This window comes from Acomys russatus, chromosome 23, assembly GCF_903995435.1.
Source record: "Acomys russatus chromosome 23, mAcoRus1.1, whole genome shotgun sequence".
Lineage (NCBI taxonomy): Eukaryota > Metazoa > Chordata > Mammalia > Rodentia > Muridae > Acomys > Acomys russatus.
The window spans coordinates 28,599,671-28,621,902 of NC_067159.1; the positions used below are offsets into that span (position 1 = coordinate 28,599,671).

Genomic DNA, 22,232 nt, shown 5'->3' on the forward strand with positions numbered 1-22,232 from the left:
ACTGCCTCTGCTTTAGTCCCTGCCCTGGCTTTCCTTGATGATGAACTATATAAACTGTGAGATGACAGGAATCTTTTCTTCCCTAAACTGTTTTTAATCAGTGTTTTACCACAGAAAAAACAAACTAAGACAATGAGACAGGAGAGGCAGAGGGGCACAGTTTGAGAACAAGGAAGGAGTTGTTTTGTTTTGTTTTGTTTTGTTTTGTTGTGGGTGGGGGTTGGGATTTTGTTTTGCTGTTTTTCAGAAGAAAAGCTAGAGCTACTGAACTGGGTCTGTTTTCATGTACAAAAATGTGTTTCTTCTGAAGAAAAATTACTTTTCATTATTTGTGAAATGTTTGGCAGCGTTAAACATGGAAGGAATAGGACCTGTCTGTGTCTTCTAAGGAGGGAGGTGCTGTTGGAAATAATGGCTAGGGTCCGTAGTCCAGCTTTGTCATTTTCCTGCTACATGATCGTGTACAAATTGCTCAATTTCCTTGCTCCCTGCTTCTCACCTGCCCCTGCCTGATAGTACTGTACTGGACGAGATAGAAGCTTCCAGGGGACTTTGCAGTAGTAACCCTGCAGTGATTGTGACTCACCAGGAGGATCCTGGCTCCAGCCTACCTGACTGAGTACACAGAACAATGCCTTTGGACCATGACAACCATGAGTCATGGAACAGAGGATGCCAGCTGTTCCTGCTCAGTTCCTGTTTAATCGTTGCCCACCCAGCCAGGCATTTCCATCCAAGTCTCATCTCCTCGCATGCTATGGGAAAATCTTCAGCAGTACAGTTTTAAATTCCTTTCCATGGGTGCTGTGAATTCAGTTCCTCTGATGGAAGGTATTTGGCAAAGATCCCAAAGGGAAAAGAAAGAGGAAAAGAAAAGCTTTCAGGGGTGGCTGGAGAAAGGGTGCTCATGGCATGTGTCCTTGGCGGAAGACAACACATGGAGTGCTTCAGAAGACACAGATGGGCATTCCCAGAAGCTGCACTTATTTCACTCCTGCTCAAAGCTGAGCACATGGACTTCTGTCTGCAGCTTATGTAGACTTCCCAGAGCAACTTCATTGACTTTATTCTTTGGATATTTCTAACATTTTGTGTGACTTTAGAATTTTGTAACTAAATCCTTCCTGCTTAAAATGGCTAGAGAACTCTGCATTGGGACAAATCCCAATATTGTAGGCTGGTATTTTTGAAGGCCAAGTAGCCACTGCCCCAGAATGTGACTGCATTTAAAGGCAAGGTCTTCTCTGATGGGCAGGTGGCCTCTTTCATCTGGCATCTCCACATGTTTGTAATAGTATTTAAATAATTTTGTATATGAATCATTGCTAGAGCTTGTTCATTTATTATTGTTATTAATGGCATTATACCCACAAAAATTTTCTGTCATTTACAATTTTATTTTGATCATTAGTAATTTCCTTCCTGTTCTTGGCACTTACAAGTCTTTGTACCCCAGGACCTTAAGAATGGAAGAACAATAGCATCACCAAGTTTAATAAAAAAAAAAAATAGTGAGTTATTTACTGTTATTAAAATGTACGCATTAAATTACACATTAACTTTATAAAATAATATTTTAACATTTTAATTTATGCAGAGATATAGATGATTAAGTGCTAATTACTTTAAGATATGTTTTTATGATATGTGGCATAACAATTCATTTAGAAATGAATTTAATTCAATGAAACAGTCGAATTAGAAATGACTTAAAGTCAACTGGAGTATCTGATAAAGTGAAAAAGAACATATAAAATATCATTAAACATAGAGAGCTTGTATGGAAATTTATTTTATTTTACGCCCAGAAAGTAGGTGCTTCTGGGTATGTTGCTATGAAAAATAAAACATAATAAAATGTACTTTTTTCCTTGGCCGAAGATAAAATGTTAAAATGAGAGCGTAAGGGCAGTCCTTAATTCAATATAACTGGAGGCCTCACAAGAAGAGGCAGTTTACACACCCAGAGACACTAGGACACATAAACACACAGAAGAAAGGGCACGAGGGGACACAGTGTGGGCATCCACCTGCTGGTCAAGAATCTATCCTTGCCAATACCTTGACCTTATAGTTTTAGCTTTCATACATATAAGAAAATTGCAGGCCTGGTAGTAGTGGTGCATGTCTTTTATCCCAGGACTCAGGAAGTAGAAGCAGGCAGATATCTGAGTCTGAAGCCAGCCTGATCTAAAGGATTAGTTCCAGGAAAGCCAGGAGCTACACGGAGAAACCCTAGCTTTGAAAACTGAAAAAGAAAAAAGAAAAAAAGAAAAAAATTTCAGTGCAACCCTCTCTAAATACTCACTGTTTCTTTAGAACTGAGCATCCTCTAATGGTCCTCTGACTCGGGCTGTGAGGAGGCTGTTCTCGAAGGTTCCACCTATTTGCTAGTCACCTGAGAAGTCATATAAAATCCTTCCCGATAGCAGACTACCAAGAAGAGATTTGATACCCTAGCATCATATTCAGGGGGAGGAGGGCCCCCTCAGTCACAGTCATAGGGAAAGGGAAATGGGGTGAAAGTGGGAGGGGAGGGAGGAATGGGAGGATGCATGGGATGGGATAGCAATTGAGATATAATATGAATTTAAAAAAAAATCTTTCCCATCCAGAACCTGTGAGCTGACAACACTAAGTGACTCTCCATGCTGAATGGCCTGAGAAAGTGGCTCAGTGAATAAAGCCCTTGCCACACAATTGTGAAGACTGAAGTTGGGAACCCCAGAACCCATGTGAAAAAAAAAAAAAAAAAAACCTGCACAGATGTAGTGGACTGCCTGTAATCCCAGGCCTTCAGACATAGAGATGGGATCCTTAGGGCAAGTTATGAAGGTAGATGGCTCCAGCCTCAGCAAGAAAGCCTGAGAAAATAAAATAGAGATCTATCAAAAATAAAATATAATACAATAAAAATGAAAAGTAAAATAAAATAGAGATCTATCAAAGATGACATGCGAGGTCAACCTTTGGCCTACACATACACACACACACTCTCTCTCTCTCTCTCTCTCTCTCTCTCTCTCTCTCTCTCTCTCTCTCTCTCTCTCTCTCTCCATTACGGCTCAGATGAGGCTGGAGTCCTCTACACACCCCAGGGAAAGGGGCCCAGGGCACACTGTGTTGGCATTGTGCTTTAGTGTTGTCTGTGTAACTGTAAGGGACTGTTGCACGCATACCCACCTCCAGCCGGCCTGGCCAGCAGCTCCTCCCAAGGCTGCTCTTGCCAGGATTGTTGCTTACAAAGCACAGCCTCTCAGGCAGGGCCTTGGCAACTTTATCCAATTCCATAGTCAGTTTTCAGAAAGACAAAAACATCAAATAAAAACTAGAGTGTGGGTGCAGCTTGGAAACGGAATGAAAACAGGAGCTGCTGTGCAGATGGATTGAGAACGAACTCTTGGAGGCCCTCCCTGAATAGCAGAATATGAGTGCCAGTGGGCCAGTGACTCCATCGCAGGAAGTGGTTTAGCATTCTAACCGAGAGCAGTTATAGTACGGTCTTCAGCACTTGCTATGAGCTTGCTCCATCCCAAGTGTGGCCTGGGAACACATGTGGGTATGTATTAAACAGATTCTGTGGCACACCAGTTCCTGTGGTATCAGGTCATAGCTTGCACTCTTGCCCACATCTACAGGATGAACCCCATGAGGCAAGACTTAGCCTCTCTTCCTGGTGAGGAAATTGTCTTCTAAGAGCTAGCTTTCCCAACAATCAATCAGTGCCAAGGTTGCTGAACGAATTCCAACCCAGGTCTTACTCAAAGCCGTACATTTAACCATAGAACAAGACTTTAACTATTTTGTTGTGTTGCTTCAAGAACTCTTAAGCACTCACTGAATTCAACAACCTAGAGTGTCTGAATCTATGAACTCTAGTGAATTAGTAGAAGCATCACTCCTGGTGTGTGTGTGTGTGTGTGTGTGTGTGTGTGTGTGTGTGTGTACTATACAGAACCACTGTAGGCCGAAAGAACCTTTTGACCCCAAGGACATCTTAATATACTATTTGTTCCACCCTGTGGTGCTAACAAAACAGTGGCTTTTACTGCTCCCAGAAACATCTTGAATATAAGCAGGAATTTAATTCATGTGCAGAAACTGGGAGTCAGGTTTGCTTTCTTTGTTATCTACTTAAAAGATTTTCTAAGGTATTGTTTTTGCACAGAGATGAAGTTGTATTGCATATGCATTCATGTGGTTCATTGCAAGACTGTAGTGGGATTCTGGTTTGATTAGATAAGACACAGAAATGGCAGCTTACCCGAAGAGAAAAAAAGTCTAGTTTTTAAGCAGACATGGCAAATAAAGTTTACGGAAAGCTTTGACTTGCTTCTATACTAATGAAAGAAGGCAAATATCTTTATCCCACCCCTCAAGAAAAAAAATCTGGAAGTGATTTTGACTTTCATTAAATATTTGTTGAGTTTGCCTTCATCCGACCTATTCCCACGCATGGCATTTACCCGAAATCAGACTCTCCACGATGACATAAACCAAATGGTTCCCAGAAGCAGCCTCATTTCCAACTGATGCCTAGCATCTGAGCAGTGGTGAGTGATTCGCACCTCTGTATGACTAATGCAAGCCATTTACAAGCTATGGACTGTCTTCCCCCCGAGTAGAGGTTTCCTCCACCCCACTTCTAAATATATGTCTGTAAAGGGCATGTGAGTCACTGATGTTCACTCTTAAAATTGGGGTTTGCACAGAAGATAATTAAGCATGAGAAGATACAGTATTTTTTCTCTTGCTGTTTAATGTTCTACATCGAGCGTTGGGAAAATTCAGAGTTGTACTAAGTAGAAGGCATAGCGCAGTAAGTAAGCAAGCGACAGAGACACATTTACTGCTCCTTTGAAAAAGAGAGGGGGAAAAAGATCAGACTTTAATATTCTATTGTCTTTGGGAGAAAATGTCAGCCATAACTGTTATGTTAATTCCAGAAGATCTTAATGAACTGGAGACAACACAGATCTGGCTGGCCTTTAATACTGTAGTAAGATTTAAACAAACCTGCCCAGTTTTAAACATTTATTTGCTTTCACTATTCATAGACACAGAGATATACAAGACAGACAGACATACAGACAACAGACAGACAGACACACACACACACACACACACACACACACACAAATAGAACAATGAAATGTTTTTGTTTTGTATTTTTAAGACCCAAACACTCCAAAGGGTTTTGGTTTGGCATAGTCCTGCCTTGTCTTCATATGAATATATTCATTTAATTTCCTGCTTTCTGGCTGCAAAACAAGAAGGAAAACCCTGGGGTTAACTGCTATTCCCCAAATCTCTATCCCACGCTGCTTTCACTTTACAAAAATGAACCAAATCCTGTGGCCTTGCTGCCTGTGCTATCGATCGGGTCGCCCAGTTTCTCTGTCCCCCAAGTCCACAGAAGCTCCTACTTTCCATTTACTAGATATCCTCAAAATAAAAATATATTCTTGTTTTCCCCAATTGAGTAATAGTAAGAATACAAGTTCCTTGGAGCTGTGATGAGTTAATCCAGTGCATACTACCATCTGGGCTCATAGAAATAGTAGTTACTAAATACAACAACAAGAAAGAAAGGCAATTTGTGTATTTCTGTTGGCTTCATGTCTCTGTCTCCTTCATTCAACAAACTCTGATTCTCCTAAAGCCGTAGACTGGCCACAAAGAAGGACACAGTGCTGCTGCCACACTTAACACTTGTACATTTTATTTAGTTAAATCAGCCATTGTACAACAATTGCAGCTATGTATTGTTAGTGTTGTATTGTTTTCCATTAACTAATACATGCCCTCATAGATATATTCAATTAGTGTTATCACCATGGGAACAAGATGCTGATTCATCAACTGAAAATTCACTTCTTCTCACAGTATTCAAGTTTTTTGATAACACAGCAAAAAAAAAAAAAAAAAAAAAAAAAAAAAAAAAAAAAATCAAAATCGGAAAAAAGTGACTAACCATTATGTTGCTACACGGACATCATCTGCAGTGCAAATAACACAACAGAAAGGCTTTTCATGAGCTCCGGCAAAGGTGTGACAAGAGGGCCATGGCATATCTCAAAAAGGGTTGCCACAGGCCTCTCAGTTTGGATGCCAAAGAATACTTTGTTTCTACTCAACCCCCAGCAAGTGCCAGTGTTGGGGGCTCAGGAGATGTGGCTGATAGGAAACCTCTCTCCCAGGAAAATTCCTCTCTTGGCAAAGTTACTTTAAAGGATGAAGTGCCGCTGTTTGTCATGTTTGTGTTTGACATTCCGAGCAATGAGTCAGTTCTGCACACAGGAAAAGGCCAGACAGGATTGGAAAAAGGTCAATCTCTGGAGGGTAGACTATTTTCTTTCTTTCTTTTTCATTTCATCTTCATTGAATATACTTTCTTTAACAAATAACTGATTCAAAACGTATACTGTTTATATGAATATATTTGTGAATATATATATATATATATGTATATGTTAAAATGCTACACAACTTCCACCACTAGAGGGATTTGACATAGGGCACAGAGATCACTCAGACTGCCATTGTTCCTTCTCTGAAACAAACAGAAAGCTGCACAAATGCAGTTCAGTTTCCAAGTGTGTCTGGGTATCAAATAAATAAACAAAACAATTAATCAAAATCAAATTTTCTAAGGGTTTCTCAATCCCGTCTGTAAGAGCAGACATAGCAAGAAAGTGAGAGCTCAGAGTGAAAACCATTAGTATGATAAGAAGGTGTGTGTGTGTGTGTGTGTGTGTGTGTGTGTGTGTGTGTGTGTGTATTTAATGTTCACATGCAGGTATTAGAGAAGAGATAAAACCTTGAAGGTAGGGTGGGGGAAAAAAAGGGGGGGCGAGGAAGAAACCACTCCAACATGGTGACAGCATTTAACCTTTTGTGTGGTGCATAAATCTTGTTTCCAATGAGTTATCTACAGTGCAGTGGCCAGAAGAAAGTACCACCAGTAAGACAGCATGGTTTGCTAAAGCAGCAATAAACACTGGAAAACTACAGTAGTTATAGCTTTTAAAATACCCTGCCAACGTGTCAAATCAAAAACACCTGAAGGTGCTAGAACACCACTGTGCAGCTTCTAGCACCAGAATTCCTCATTGTTTTCATCTGCTTGCCTGTGCTCCCTTCTTCCCCTCCCTCTAGGTCGCAGTCGGAGAGCCATCAGTGATGGCTGACCAGTACTAGGGATTGCTCCTTGGGATCATTCTTCAAGACAGTGATCCCATCTTCAGGAGCAACGGCTACTCTGGAAGTTCTAAGGACATGTCTAGGTCTGAAGTGTTCCTTGCGTAGAACTGTATTATCCTTCGATTGTGTTAGCAATGTCGTAATTAATCACTGTGCAGCAACTTCTAGAGGCATTTATTCCATGATGCCCAGTGTAACTATGACAGGCAGTGGTTTGAATTTTACTCTGTTGTTCATCTGAGAATTTCGGCTATGTACATTATACATGGCTATCCTTGGAAGGATTCCCTTGTCACTTGAAGAAGTCTGCAGGTGAAGTTCTTCTGACAAATGGATTTCCATGGAGCTTGTGCAGAAGCAAACAATGGAGGTGCCAGTTCCCAGGTTAGCACGGATGCTCAAAATAGTGGGTACAGCATCCGGAATGAAGGATGCTATCTTTGGTCACAATTTAGCTTATAGTTACAGAGGGTTGGGGAGAAAGAAGCAAAAGAAAATGCTGTGTGTTTGCTGAGAGTGAAAATGTCACAGGATCCCAGTAATTAGGGCACTTCCGGTCACTCCTGTGAGGAAATGGGAAGTTGCATATGGAGTGGGTGTGTGGTTTCTGGTGAGAACTGGGCAGCTCCTCATTTGGCCTCTTGCTTTGTGTTCTCCTTGCAGAAATGCCGAAGGAGTTGCTGGAGATCTCGCTGGAGGTCGTCTTGGTCTAGTGCTCCGGGAACATCCTCCAGGTGTTCCAAGTTGATGCGTTTCCCTTGCTGGTCCTTCACCACAGCCCTCCTCTGTGTGATGGCTTTACTCATTGTTGTCCTACAGGAAGCAGAAGAGATCATTAGACTCTTTCTCCGCTCTGGGTACCGATGTGCTTCCTGTTTTACTTCTGCATCTTTTCCTATTAGCTTAACGACAACAGGTGGACAGGCATGTTCTCATAAATGAAGATCTCCTATTGGGAATGACTCACAAAGCTTTAAAAGGTGTATTTTGGAACAAGATGTACTGATTTTTTTTTAACCTTTCAGAAGCACGTCTAGCAGAGGATACTATGCCTTCATTTTATTTTCTCTAAGAGAAACCAGGCCATGACTCAGATTTTGGTTAAGTTGCATTGCTCTGAAAAAGCCTTGTTTACTGTAAAATAATGATTCCACAAGCACCACTGGCAACCTCAGAAAATCACTTAAAATTCACTCACTTACCCCCAACCAGAACTTTGCCCAAATTTTGTTTTACTAGAATGTTTGCATGAGATTCAAATCTTTAAAAACAGGACTATTCTATCAGTATATAAGAAAGAAACTGCCAACAAGAAGGTCTCTGAAGCTTCCTTGGGAGTCGGCAAGGGAGGGAAAAGAAAGAGAAATGAGCCCCGAGAGCTGATACTCCCATCGTATCCTCAGGACCACCATGTGCTTAACTTGTTCTGGGCATCCCACCTTGACAGTCAGCAGGCTGCTTCCTCCACTGTCTCCTCAGGCCTGGGGTGCCTCAGTAAGAGATGCTGTAACTTACTATTTTATTTCATGCTATTATTTTCTTAAAGTCCCCACTTGAAAATGACATTGCAATTTGTTCTTTTTTCTCATCTTCTACTTGTGAAAATAATGCTTCAACTGCAGACATGTGTTGGATGTATTTTATGCACTATCTATAGTTATAAAAAAAACTGACCTTAGAGGATTTAAACAACACTCCCCCACGTTAATTTTTTTTTAAAGTGGTAGATAAGGGTCCAGGATTTCTGAGCCTGAGTCCGTAACTGGGAAGTCATGGAACTTCAAATCCAGCAACATAGAGAAGGGCCAGAATTTTCCTTACAGATTCCCAGGGCTTAGAAGCTACAGTTCTGACCAAGGTCCAACACTTGTAACCAGGCACTGGGATGACTCTGAATTCTAAAAAAATTTACTTCAGCCAAAGTACTTGCAGCTTTCCTTTGGACATTGGTGCTTCCTTTCCCCCTTTCCCCCAAGTCTCTCACTGTGTTAGATATTACACAAATTACGTTCTTCATTTGATGGCACATCTAAATGTTTTCCTCTGGACCAAATGCCCAAATTTGATCACTGTGGTTGTGATCAGTTTGTATAGGTCTGGCTATTCCTAGTCACTGCTGCCCCTTTTACCCCACAGAAGACAAATGCCTGCCCCTTTCTGTATCCTAGCCTCCACAGCTCGGGTGTCAGGGGGCAGGCCTACAGCCTGGATCATTTTTTTTAAAGTTTTCTACAGATATATGCATATGACACATGTATGAATTTAAGTGCTATGCACCATGGAGTGTCACACTGACTAGCAGGGTGAAGGCAAGGCATCCGTCCCTATCTTCAGTTTTGTGTCCACCACTATAAGGAGACAATGAGTCAACTGCTCTCCAAATCTATTCCAATCCAACAATCCTGGAATGGCAGGGTTTGCAGGGGGTGTTGTATAGTTTTGTCTGAATAATTGGACAAAAGAGTTCACCGTTCAGGACAGAAGAAGCATTTTATACTTAATTCATATGGCATTTAAGAGTTCTAGGAGAGCAATTATGTTCTTCTAAATTCATAGCTGCTAGTGTTTCTCACATTTGAGCAGAGGGCGGGACTGTGACAGAACCTTTAATTTTGCTCTTTTAATTATCACGTTCCAGAAACCTAAAATAGCCTTGTGGAATACTATAAATGACAATCTTACTGCTCTTTTCAATGAGAAGAGAAGCACAATAACTTGGATTCCCATTGTATCCTTCCCTGAGAAGCTGAGAGGTTTGTGTAAGTACTGATGCTTACAATGGCGCCTGAGGACCAAAGAAATGAGAGTGGATGCAGAAGGGACGGCCAGCTCAGGCATCATATTTGCAATGGGGCAGAAAGCTCACTGTGCCTCAGTGCCAACACCCTTCTTCGCACGTGGGAAAGGCTGATTGTTACTTGCACATGCTCTGACTAAAGGTGCTTTCAGAAGTACTCAGTGCAGTCAGCGTCCCGGGCATTGTATTTATGCTCTTACTTCTTGCCAGTCACACAATCATGAAACTTGTTAGCAGAGAAAAGCAAGTGCTATCCAAAGCCATAACAGACCAAGACTGGATATGGTTAGTTGCCAAGTTAATCAGTGTGCCTTTGGTTAGATTTCCCTTCATAGGATCTCCAAATCTATCAGCACAGTGGTGTTCCCCACTTGCTTGACTACATGGGCAACTTGCGTGAACCCAGAAAGCCAAACTGTACAAACAAATGTCTCACCATTACCATGTCGCTGTATTCATTTGAAAGCACCAGTGGACATTCTAGGGGCAACACACCGACACGCCCATGCCTGATATGTGCCTTCTCATACATGACAGAGCACTACCCTTCTTTTCCAACATTAGAAGCCAATTGTCTCATGTTAGTTGGCAAAGCATCACCCCATGCTGACCCAAACCTCTTAATTATTGATCCATCCTCCTTCGTGATTTCATTCTCTACTAAACTGGGGAAGTGGACTTTCATGTGGCTACCCGTGTAACCCAAAGCCTGAGGTAAGAAGAAGAGAAAACAAGACTAGACTCATGAACTACACACTTTAAAACAGTCTACTACTTTTCTAACTCTGGTGGTACGGAAAGAAGCATTGGATGGGGAAAATAACAACTCCTGCTAGCTCTTATGGGTATTGAGTTTTATTTAACAATGCCCTTAAAATTTCATTTGTGTCACAGATACTTTCATACTAATTGTTGAAAACTTCTAACTAACATCACTACTGATTGACTTTAACGTTTTTTCCTTGTTTTGCCACACTCCTTCTGATTGTGAGGATCTCAATGACAAATGACATGATCAGAGACAAAACCTAGACTAGGATCTAGTGTCCAACTTGGAGAATTCACCCTTTGAACATCCAGGAAGTCAGATGTAGAAAACTGAATGTATTTAAGGAAAGTAGGCTTTTACTATGCAACTTTAATTATGTTACTTTGATGTGGTTGTTAATACTCTTATCAGTGGTATATTGTTGATCTAGCACTTTGGGTTTGAACCCAGGACTTTATGTGTGGACCAGGCAGGCACCCCCAGCCACTGTGAGTAGGTATGGTAGAGAGCACAGAGTATAGTATTTAACTTAAAAAAGTTTCAACAGTAAAAATATTTTATAGGTACTTGTGTCTGTCTGTCTATCTGTCATCATTTAGAGCAGATACACTTGAGGACTGAGACGGTATAGTACCTACTGGTATCACTGTATATTGATAATGCTCCAGAGAAATCAAAGGCTGCATCCTACAATCAGGTCCAATGTATTTCATTCACAGAGATGAATATTAAATCTAAGCATATAACAGTCTTTATGTCCTACCAGTTTTATAACTGCTTATGTTCTTTGCTTTCAAATTCTTTTTTGTTGTTGTTATATTTTTAAATAATTTTAATTTTTATGTGGATTAGTGTTTTGCCTACATTTATGTTTCGGTGAGGGTGACAAATCACCTCAAACTGGAGTTATAGATAGTTGTGAGCTAGCATGTGGGTGCTAGAAATTGAACTCAGATCCTCTGGGAGAACATCCGGTGCTCTTGACCAATGAGCCATCTCTCCAGGCCTACTTTCAAATTCTACGCTGGCTTATGTAGACTAAAATTAGCTCGCAAACCTGGATCTTTTTTTTTTGTTTGAGAATTCCTACAGTTTGTAATCATATTAAGAGTCTGTGGCTCTGATACTAAAGACCTATTTCTTAACTGTTTTGAATCAAACGCTTTTTAATTTAGAATAAATCTAATTTTCTTTAATGCCCATCATTGAGGGTATCAGCTAAGAAAGATAGGCTCTACCATATTTGCATTTTTATATTATTAACAGAGGACCTAGGATGAATTCTTCAACTATTATATATTTACTTTTTTGTTGTTGTTTTGTTTTTTGAGACAAGCTACCACTAAGAAGTCAGGTTAGCATAAACTCATTTTGTAGCATAAGCTAGCTTTGAACTTGTGATATCCTGCCTTAGCACGTCAGTGCCAGTGTTACAAGCCTAAGACACCATACCTGGCTTTGTAACTTTAACAGTCATAAAAATCAGGCCCAAGCCCTATAGGTCTGATCACACCTCAGTAGGAATGATTCTTAGCAGTCTGCATTTTTAATTTGGGTGACATGACTGAGTACCACTGGGTGAGGAACGATTACTTTAATCACACTAATTGTTTAAGAAAGACATATAGTCTTTTGAATGGTCCTAACACCTTCCATGGATTTGGGTATGAAATGACACAGTGACAAATGATTTTCTTTTTGAACACAAAGCAACCATTAAGTGCACATCAGAGGAAAACAAACACAAAATGAAGCAATGCATCTGTACCTCTTCAAAGTCATCTTTGGCTGAAGGAAGGTCAGTGGCTAAGCTAGCATCCCCCAGGCTTTTCTCCATCCTCTCTCCACGTACCACTGTTGTTTTAACAACTTTGCTGACTTTACGGCCTTCTACTGGTTCAGCCTGAAACTGTGAGGTACTGGACAAAATGCTGGGTTCAGACAAAGTCACCTAATGAATGAAGGACACAGGACAGACAATTCCAAACTGGCAACATGAAGCAAATAATGACATGTTCTGTGCTGTGGGGGAAAATGGTGCAATACTGGACTTCTTAAAACAATCACACAAACAAAAACAAAATGAGTGATTAGGAACAAGTCCTATCAATTGGTCTAGTTAAGTGTGCATCACTACAGCACTGAGCCAGTTACTAGGTCATTTGAATAAAAGCTTATCAGCCACATTTCTAGAAGGATGAAAGGTGCAATGTAGATTTGCAACCTAGGCTTGATCTCTACCCTACAATTAAGCTATTTCTTTTGCAACATGAAGATAAAGTCAGCCCCTGAAGGGAGAGGTTGAAAGCTAAGACAAATCAAAGTAGATGACTAGTTAGCCTCATGTCTATAATCACGTGATTAGAAGATATGGATGAACATAGAACAGGAAGAATTTCAAGTTGTATGTCAGTGTGTGTGGTAGTCTCAGGCCTTCAAACAGGAACGGTATACAGAAAGGGATACATTATAAATCACATTCAGATCATAATTTTAAGATTCTGAAATGCACGCATTTAAGTATCAAACACAGGTCTAAAGTGACCTTTGGGAGGCTGGTGTGCCAGTGGGGCCCAAGCACTGACATATGCTTGACACCATCCCTTCACAGCATGTGCCTGGCCAGAAAAATGGGATTTTATCCTCTTAAAATATGAATTTAGACTTCTATTGAAATTAGTTAAGAACAACATAGAAATGAAAAGAACCAAACAGGAACAATGAGTACAATGGCCACGTAAAAACCAAGAAGAGACTTGATACCCTATGAGCATATCCAGGGGGAGGAGGTCCCCCTCAGGCACAGCCATAGGGGAGGGGAGTAAGGGGAAAATGGGAGGGAGGGAGGGAAGGAGGGAGGGAGGGATGGGAGGATACAAGGGATGGGATAACAATTGAGATGTAATATGAATAAATTAATAAAATATATTTTTAAAAAATCAAGATTCAGTGGGAACTAGCCACTAGCACGCTTGTGTCTGTGTTTTGTCTTTCTCTGGCCAAGGAGCTCTGCGGAGCTAGGTGGCCTCACCTCTGACTGCTGGGTGTCACTCTTCAATACCACGCGCTTTATCACTTTGGAATAGCTGTCCCCATCCTCAATATTGACAGGCTCCTGTGGTGTTCCCTGCATGGTGATCTCCTCCTTCTCTGTGCCGTCAGAGGATACGTACCGCCTAATGATTTTCCGGGTAACCTGAAACATATTTCACGCGGCTATCTTAGTTTTGAGTTACGGTGCCACATTAGTGACCGCATTTGAACAAGAGTGGGGAGACTGGCCCTGAACAGAACCAGCGGCCAGTACCTTCCTCACCACAGTGTGCCCATTCTCATCAACATATTCTTCTTCTGTGACAGTCTCTGGGGGTGCGTCAGGCATATCATCTCCCTAAACAGTGGGAGAAAAGTGCTGTTATTGAGGTGGATCACATCCTCTCCTGAGGATCTACATCCAAGTATTTTTAATGTGAGGAATGTTAGAAAACCAGGGGTCATGTCTTGAAATACTGCTGATACGCAAAATCCTGTCAGTTTGATTAATTAAAAAAAAAAAAAAGAAGAAGAAGAAGAAGCAGGTAGATTAAAAAAAAAAAAAAAAAAACATGCTCAGGAGAATCTCACCAAAGTTAGATAAAACATAATCAACTAACAAAAATGAATAAGCGAGAGGAGAGGCAGCTGGGACCCAAGGGGCCCAATCTTTCTTCTGGGCACTGGCTCTAGGAGGAGGGCTGCAGACATCCTTGGCGTCACATCCCCTTACAAAGGAGACAGGCAGCGGGAGCTGCTTTCCACACGTGCACTACCTATAGAGCATGCTCAGCCTCGGTTGTTCCAGGTCTCTATTAGTGAAGGACAGAGCTGTCCCAACGTGCAGTAAGCAGGTACCTGGATAATCACTCTCCGGCGGACAACCCTGGTAGTTACCATGGCCTCCTCATCAGAGCTGGCCTCCAGCTCCCCTAATTCCTCTGATAGCTCCTAGTGGAAGCATGTAAAAATCATTGGTTTTGGTTTTAATTTTAAACATTTTAATTAAAAAATTTTTGAGATAGGATCTTACTCCATAGACCACCCTGGCTTGAGGTAGTCATCCTGCCTCAAACTCCTGAATGCTGGGCTTACAAGAGTTTGTCACCACATGTGGCTGCATCATTTTGCTTAATTTGCTAGTGAAAGACTTTACTACTCATGTCTGTGTCTGTGTTTGCCCACATCATATTCTGAAATTTGATGCAGGGAGATGTTAGTGGAAAAGTCATCAGGGGAAGAAATAAATGTGTGGTGGTCTCAAGCCTCAATAACTATGTGGTTTTATAGTTTCCAGACTCATAATGGAATTCCACAACCTGAGAACCGTTGAGAAGCCATCTGTCAAAAACTAGTCCCAAAGAGACATCCTTCCCACTTGAGTCCTTGTTCTTAAAACTGCTGGTAAAATCCATGTAAAAACATAGTACCTAAGTAACACAGTCAACACTTGTGATGTGTGGGCCAGTCTTGACCAGACACAGAACTATTATCCCCTACACAAAATAGCTCATATCTGTGCTGGAGCTTTCTGCAGTAAGTCAAATTTCCAGGAGGTATTAGTGAACCGTATGCTCCCTGGCATTGAAAGCTTTGGATAATATTATGCTTGTTTCTTCAGAGAAGCCAAGACACTAGTCTAATTAATGAGTTTGATGAAAACCCAGAGATGAGGATAGAAAAATAATTTTAGATCAGAAAATATGTCTTAGGAGTCATAAGCAGTCGATTTTCCTGATGACCATGATTCCTTTCCTTTTTTCCTCTTCTCTCCCCTTCTTTCCTCTTTGTTCCTCCCTCCCTCCCTTCTTCTCTTCCAAGTTTTTAACAAAATCTCGCTATGCTGTATCCCAGGTGGCTTTAAACGTATGATCTTCCTGCCTCAGTCTTCAAAGTACTGGGATGACATATATGGACTACCATGCTTAGCTTGAAAAGACTTTTTTTTTAAAGGGAAAGAGTACACTCAATTGTTTACTGCGTCTCAAACCACCCAAATTATAGTCCCACAACTTTCTATTTGAAAGAAAAATATACAAATTAAAAACTAAATTATACATTAAATTCAATCAGGAACCTACTGCCTAGAAATATGGTCAAAAACTTTTATATTTTTAAAAGACATTTTAAAAAATAAAATGTTTCTTAAAGCTCTTCCCTTTTCAGAAAAAAGGAAATAATTTCTAATATAATAAAAAATGCATTCAGTTTAACACACTCTTACACCTTTTGTGTGTGAGTTAGCAGGGAAGTCATTTAAAACACAGGCCTTTGCTCACTCTATTCTCTGGACTTCTTCAGGGGGAGAAGTTCTGAAGAGGAACAAGCTCCCCCATTAAAGATGAGGTGTGTGGACAATCTGGGCCACATTTTGAGAATCTGTGGCTTAAAAGCCTCTCTTAAAATGACCTGCCCTCTGCTTACAATGTTAAGACTCATTTAACAACAAAGGGTGTGCTCTCTCATGCCACTGGCAGGCATCTGAACAAATAAAAGATGTCAACAAGTTTAGGCATAATTTTGATTTTCTAAGTTATTACTAAAACAAATCTGAGAAACTCTAATTTGAAAATTGCACTGACAAGATGGCTCGTTGGAAAGAGGCGCTTTTGGGCAGATGTGATAAGCTGGGTCTCCACACTCCACAAGGGGGCAGGAAAGGACCAGCTTTGACCTCCACATATGCACTGTAGATACACACACAAACTCAATCCCTCGCCCCCCCCCCCCCCCCCCCCCGCCAACTAAACAGAATTATACTTTTTGCACTGAGCTAAGTTTGGGCGCCAACTATCTCAGATGTACCAGTGCAAGCACTCATCTGCATAGAATGCAGAAGTCCCTCGGGCCAAGCATCACACTGACAGACTGGCAGTAGATTTGCTCAGCACTACTTCTACCATCACACATGACTCTAGTAATTTTTCAGAGCTGTGCTATATTGTTGTCTTACTACAGTGTTCATTTTTCTTAGCAGATGGATTCCCCATGATGAAATCTGGGCTCCCAGTACATACAACAGCTAACATTGGAACTGTGTACCATTGCCTCTAGATTTACCAGGTCTCAGAATGTCAAACTTGGGGGTTAACTTATATGATAAGCCCTTTTTGTTTTAAAGTGAAAAAGAAAAGAAAAAGAATAGAAGGAAAGGAGGAGGGTAAGGAGAAAAGAAGAAGAAAAAAGAAAAGAAGAAGAAGAGGAAGAAGAAGAGGAGGAGGAAGAAGAGAGGAAGAAGAAGGGGAAGAAGAAATGAAAAGAGAAGCCAGAAAGCGTTGTAACTTTGTCACAAGTGAGGGAGGGCACACCAAGAAAGGAAAGCCTGACCTTTTGGAAAGCCTCATCACCATCGAGTCTTTCAAAGACCCGAGGCTGGTCATCCGCTGACTCCACTATCACCAGGCTGGTTTTCCTTGGAGAACTCTCCTCTTTGGGCTCCGAAGCCTCCTCAGGTTCTTGCACAATGGGAGAACTACGTTCGCTAGTCACTGGAGTCTGGAGACAAGGCTTTGCTTCCTCAGGAGGGGTACTGATGTCCTCAGGAGTCTTACAGAGAGAGTCAGGAATAGCTGTGGCCTTCTGAGTCTCAGCCCCTTCTGTCCCTGGTGTTGTTACACTGGAATTAAAAAAAGTCAATTTACAATTCAAAAAATTTGTAAGAGGAAGTGAAAATTCTCTTTGTATTAGCCAAGATAGTATACGTGTGTGTGTCACACACACACACGCACGCACAAATAGATAAATGTTAAAAAATAGTTTTATGTAACAAAGGTTTATAAATAATGCTTTTGAAGCAAGCAAGAATGTTAGTAGAATTTAATAAAGCTGTGTTAATCATGTAATTACACATAGAAGAACATATAATTGTCTATCTATTATTTGATTGAAGGATCTGTTGACACTGATGCTTTCTAGCCATTTTGTGTAATTACTACATAGCCTTATTCTTTCTTTCTCTTTTCTTTTCTTTCTTTCTTTCTTTTTTTTTTTTTCCAAGACAGGGATTCTCTGGGTACCCTTAGCTGTCCTGGACTCACTTTCTAGACTAGGCTAGCCTTGAACTCACAGATATCTGGCTGCCTCTACCTCCCTGAGTTCTGGGATTACCACTGCACTCAGCTAAAACCTCAGTTCCTAAATAAAAATGTGCTTCGCCTTTTCTGCTCCTTGATTTGTATCGAGCACTTTTCTGTCCTGCCACTGATAACAAGTGCCCCAATGCCCCTCTGGTGGCCCTGGTCTTCCCACATTTTCCTTTCTATATTTCTCTCTTTGTATACTTTTTTAACCTTCTCTGTGTGCTCTCTCTTGCACTCTATGGGAAGCTGACAGAAGAGGGTGCTCAAGAGGAAGAAATCACCTCATGTTTACCTCTTCTCATGTTTCAGTGACCAGAGAACAAAATTCACTCAATTTTGATGGAAGTCCTGGGTCGTGAGCCCTTAGCACACTAAGGTTGCGTCTCCTGACCTGCTTTGTCTTCCTGGACAAACAGCATCACTCAGGCAGCTCTCTCTGTCCTTTACTGGGTAAATCTCTGCGCTGAATGATGCCCTCAGGCTCTTCCCAGCAAACAATGCCTCCCTATCCTTCCTCTTATCCTAGCCTGCCTCTTACATTCTGCACTGCATCCTGTGTGCACAATTTATACTGCACTGATGTGTTTGTGCTTAGATGCTACACAGCTTTGCTGAAGTAGGGTTGCTATTCCTACACCATTACTGTTAAGCTCCATTGCAGCCATGGTATCACGTGGAAGCATTCCAATGAGAAACAACAATCCTACAAGCAGTGACTGGTCTTCAAGAAGTGCACTGCAAAAGTAAGTCATGGGCCTATCTTTGGCCTCTGACTCTGTTAAATAAATAATGTGGGTATAATTATCATGATATCTAGATATGGAAACGGAGACTTAGGGCACTTTGGGATTGTCCAGGGTCACAGAACTGGGAGCTGGCTCCCATAGGAAACTGCTACACCACACTTCACAATTAGGTATCTTGACTGTTTCAGTTTTTCTACAACGCAGCTTGTAGTTACACGTTGGCCCCTATGAGTAGACCTTTCTCCTTTATTGGAACTGCTCTCCCTGTGACAGCTGCTGTTTCTTTGGAGGTGCATTTAATAGACTTTCTTCTAAAACTCACTAGTATTCCTGCTGGTCTTGCATTTTCCCTGAGAAATCTTGTTGATCTGGCTCCTGGTGCATTTGGGGAGATAGTGCTGCTGCTGGGCTGTCCCCTTCAGTTTTGGGGGTGTAATCCTGAAATGTGGAATAACCAACAGAAATGTCCTCTTCAGAGACCACGGGTGGGTGGTCACTGGACTCGCTTTCTTTGGAAGCCACTTGCTCCTCTCTTTTTTTGTGCTGGGCAGCACAGAGCTCCTCTTGAAGTACTGAAAACCCTGCAGGAGAGAATAGTTGAAAATATTCGTGAGTGTCACTTATATTAGAGTATATTTGGTAAGAAATTCTATGCTATAGACCTGCTATAGGACCACTTGTTAGAAAGATTAGCAAGATGCTGCCTCTGAATTTAGTATGATGACCACTTTGAGGTGCGTAGGGAAGGAGCAGTGGGGAAGAAGGCATAGTGATGGGGCCACAGGGCCACACTGAATTGTGGGAGCACTTCGTCAGTGCTAAAGGAGCCCTAATGATAAACAGGCATCTTCTGGGACAGGGAAATCATAGAGTCCAAGTGGTAAGAAGAAACCATACCACCCTGTGTTCAGTCCTTTTTATGTAGACACTCTTATGTGGAACTTAAGGAATTTCATTACATCAAGAGCAAAGGCGAGTCACTGAGAGATCTATCAGGGCACAGGGAGAGGAGATGTCATGGAAAGAAGATGAAGAAAAAAGAGATTAATTATTTTTATCAAATGCTACCAAGGTGTGGAAGGAATTTGAACACTGGGGGCTTGGTGATGGGGAAATAATTACTGTGTTTCACAAGATGGACTGGAGGCATAAGGAGGTCTCAGGAGGAGAGAAGAAAGGGACATTCCAGCCTCTTTCCTGAAGAGGTTTCCTACAAAAAGGACAGAGAAACAAAGTGGGCAGAGAGAGGAAGCTACAGAGGGCCAGAGAGCTATTTGTTTTGTTTGCCGTTACAGGACAGGACTCTTAATTTAAAGTACATCATGATGGCATTGGACCTAGTTCCAATTATAAGAGCCAAATGGGCACTTACAGGAATGACGTGCTTGGTTAAGAGAGGATGAAGTTCAGCTCAAAACAAGAAGCAATGGCTTCAGCAAACAATAGGATTTTGTATATTGTGGGCGGGCAGGAAGGGAAAGCGTATGTGCTCAGACACCTCATTTTGTAGAGTTTATGGATGTAGAAATGTGGAGATTTCCTAATAGTCTTATGTTTCTAGAACATGTGAAGAGCACCCATCAGGTGGGACTACCTAAACGGAAGAGAAATGTTGAGGATTTGAAGAAAAAAGTGAAAGCACACATCAGAGAGGGAAAGGCGAGAAGTAACGAAGTTCGCAAAGAATTGGGGGAAGAGGAACAGACTAAAAACAAGAGAGAATAAATTCAGTATAAATTAACCCTTAAATGTGGCAGAGCCAGTGGCCAAAGGCTCCAGTGGGTCTGAATTGCCAGTTTAGAAATAAAGAAGGAAGCGTGGTGCTTAGTCTTGTAGTGCTTAGAAACTGCATAGCTAGTGGATATGACGTGTTGGCACAAAGCATAAAAACTGGTGGATAAAGAAGATTAAAAAAAGATATGTCAGTATCAGAAGTGTTCTCCCAAGGAATTGAGGAAGAGGAACTGGAGGGGATACCTATGGCATGGGGGGGGTGGGGGGGGCAGGGGGGGGGGGGGGGGGGGGAAACAGTGAGGAATGAATGGAGGTGCCACCCAATGGAGAGAGAGGGAAACTGCAGTCATATAAATAAACACATCATCACCAAAGGCTGTAGCCTGTTGCCTTTAAATAGTGGCACCAGTAGGTTCAGCTTCCATATTACCCCCTATCCCCAAGAAACATCACTCGACCTTCACTGTGGTCCAGTGCAATGGTCTGCTCCATTTCCGCATAGCTGTGGCCCATGCGCTCCTGGAGGGGTTCTGTGTTGGTCTCCAGGAGATGTACAATGTCCATCCTGTTGATCTTGGTGAGGCATTCGATGAGGATGGTTTCTGAGACATTAGAGAAAAGGCATTCCTTACATCTGAGGTGTACTCGTTTTAGGGTCTATTTCATTCAGTTGCCTTACTAAGCTCTTGGCATTCACATAAGAACCTGGCAGGACCTAACTTGCACCTTTGCAAGTAGAGGCAAAAAGGGATGTATGGAGCCTGCACACTATAAACGCCAAACACATGGTTCCCAGATAAGACACAGGACGTAGCCCAGACTGGATTCTAGGTAAAAACAAAGACTTTAACTATATCTCAAATAAAGTGTAGAACATGTTTATACTAAACAATATTTGTTTTTAAAGTTTAATCAAACACCATTCTGCTTCCATTTGCTAAATTTGCCAACTGCTTAAAAAGAATGTGGAAAGAAGAAGAAAAAAAAAACAGTAAGAGATATGAAAGAAGATCTTCTCAGACACATGAAAGGACGGCTGAAGCTTCGCAGCACCCGTGATTTATCTCATTTCCCGTTGTTTGCATAGACTCACAATATAAAGTATGAGTCACCGTATGGAGTGTTTATTTGATTCCCCTCCCCCACGTGCCTAAATCAGTAGAGAGCAATGGAACCATGCACTGAGGCAATACACTGCTCACAAATAGTTACAACTGCACAGCTGTGCCCACTAACCAGTGCTTAGAAGCTGTGAGGTCCCAGTTAACCTGCTGTTAGCAGCTGGTGCTCATATCACTGCCAAGTAGTCAGCATACCCATGAGCATACTGTGCAAGATCTCTCATGGAACAAGAGTATTCTAAAAGTGGCAGCAGCCTGTTCTCCTTCACTCACTGTGGTTATTAAAATTGGTGGCCTTTGACAGTTTATCTTACTGATTTTGTAAGAATGGGATCGTTGGGTGGCTCATTTTCATGTTAATCTAGCACCTCGGCCTTAGCGCTCTTCCACCTACCTGTGGCATGCTTGCCATCCCTCTCCAGCCAGTACTTGAGCAGTGCGTGACTCTGGTCTTGAAGGGAGTTGGGGTTCTCAATTCGAATTTGGTGAATTTGCTCCTCAGTGAAGTCCAGTTCTCTTGCTAATTCTAGGACAACAACAAAAGGCTACATTGTCAACACATTGAGCTCAGGTTTGAGTCTCCACAGCTTGCTTCACCATGTCCAAGCGATGTACAAGGTCTTGTGCTGCTATGAGCAATTGGGGTTAGAAGTGACTCATACATGACTCTGATATACTAGCACTAACTACCTATCTCTCTTGCTCTTACTCACCACCACCCCCACCAATGGATGTAGAATTGACTACTGC

General features: G+C 41.7%; 1 protein-coding gene across 2 annotated transcripts in view; it reads right to left on the minus strand.

The window, feature by feature from the left end:
• Positions 1-6,837: 6,837 nt before the first annotated feature.
• Positions 6,838-22,232, minus strand: part of Ank2 (ankyrin 2) — a 213,162-nt gene continuing 197,767 nt past the window's right edge. For both annotated transcript variants that reach the window (XM_051165831.1, XM_051165830.1), the window contains 10 exons: positions 21,877-22,008; positions 20,820-20,963; positions 18,950-19,208; positions 17,130-17,418; positions 14,661-14,753; positions 14,077-14,160; positions 13,801-13,965; positions 12,538-12,720; positions 10,618-10,709; positions 6,838-8,016 (listed from right to left, as the gene is read on the minus strand). In XM_051165831.1, coding sequence (XP_051021788.1) covers positions 7,833-8,016; positions 10,618-10,709; positions 12,538-12,720; positions 13,801-13,965; positions 14,077-14,160; positions 14,661-14,753; positions 17,130-17,418; positions 18,950-19,208; positions 20,820-20,963; positions 21,877-22,008 — 1,625 coding nt within the window. In that variant the 3' untranslated portion in view covers positions 6,838-7,832. The remainder of the gene's footprint in view (positions 8,017-10,617; positions 10,710-12,537; positions 12,721-13,800; positions 13,966-14,076; positions 14,161-14,660; positions 14,754-17,129; positions 17,419-18,949; positions 19,209-20,819; positions 20,964-21,876; positions 22,009-22,232) is intronic.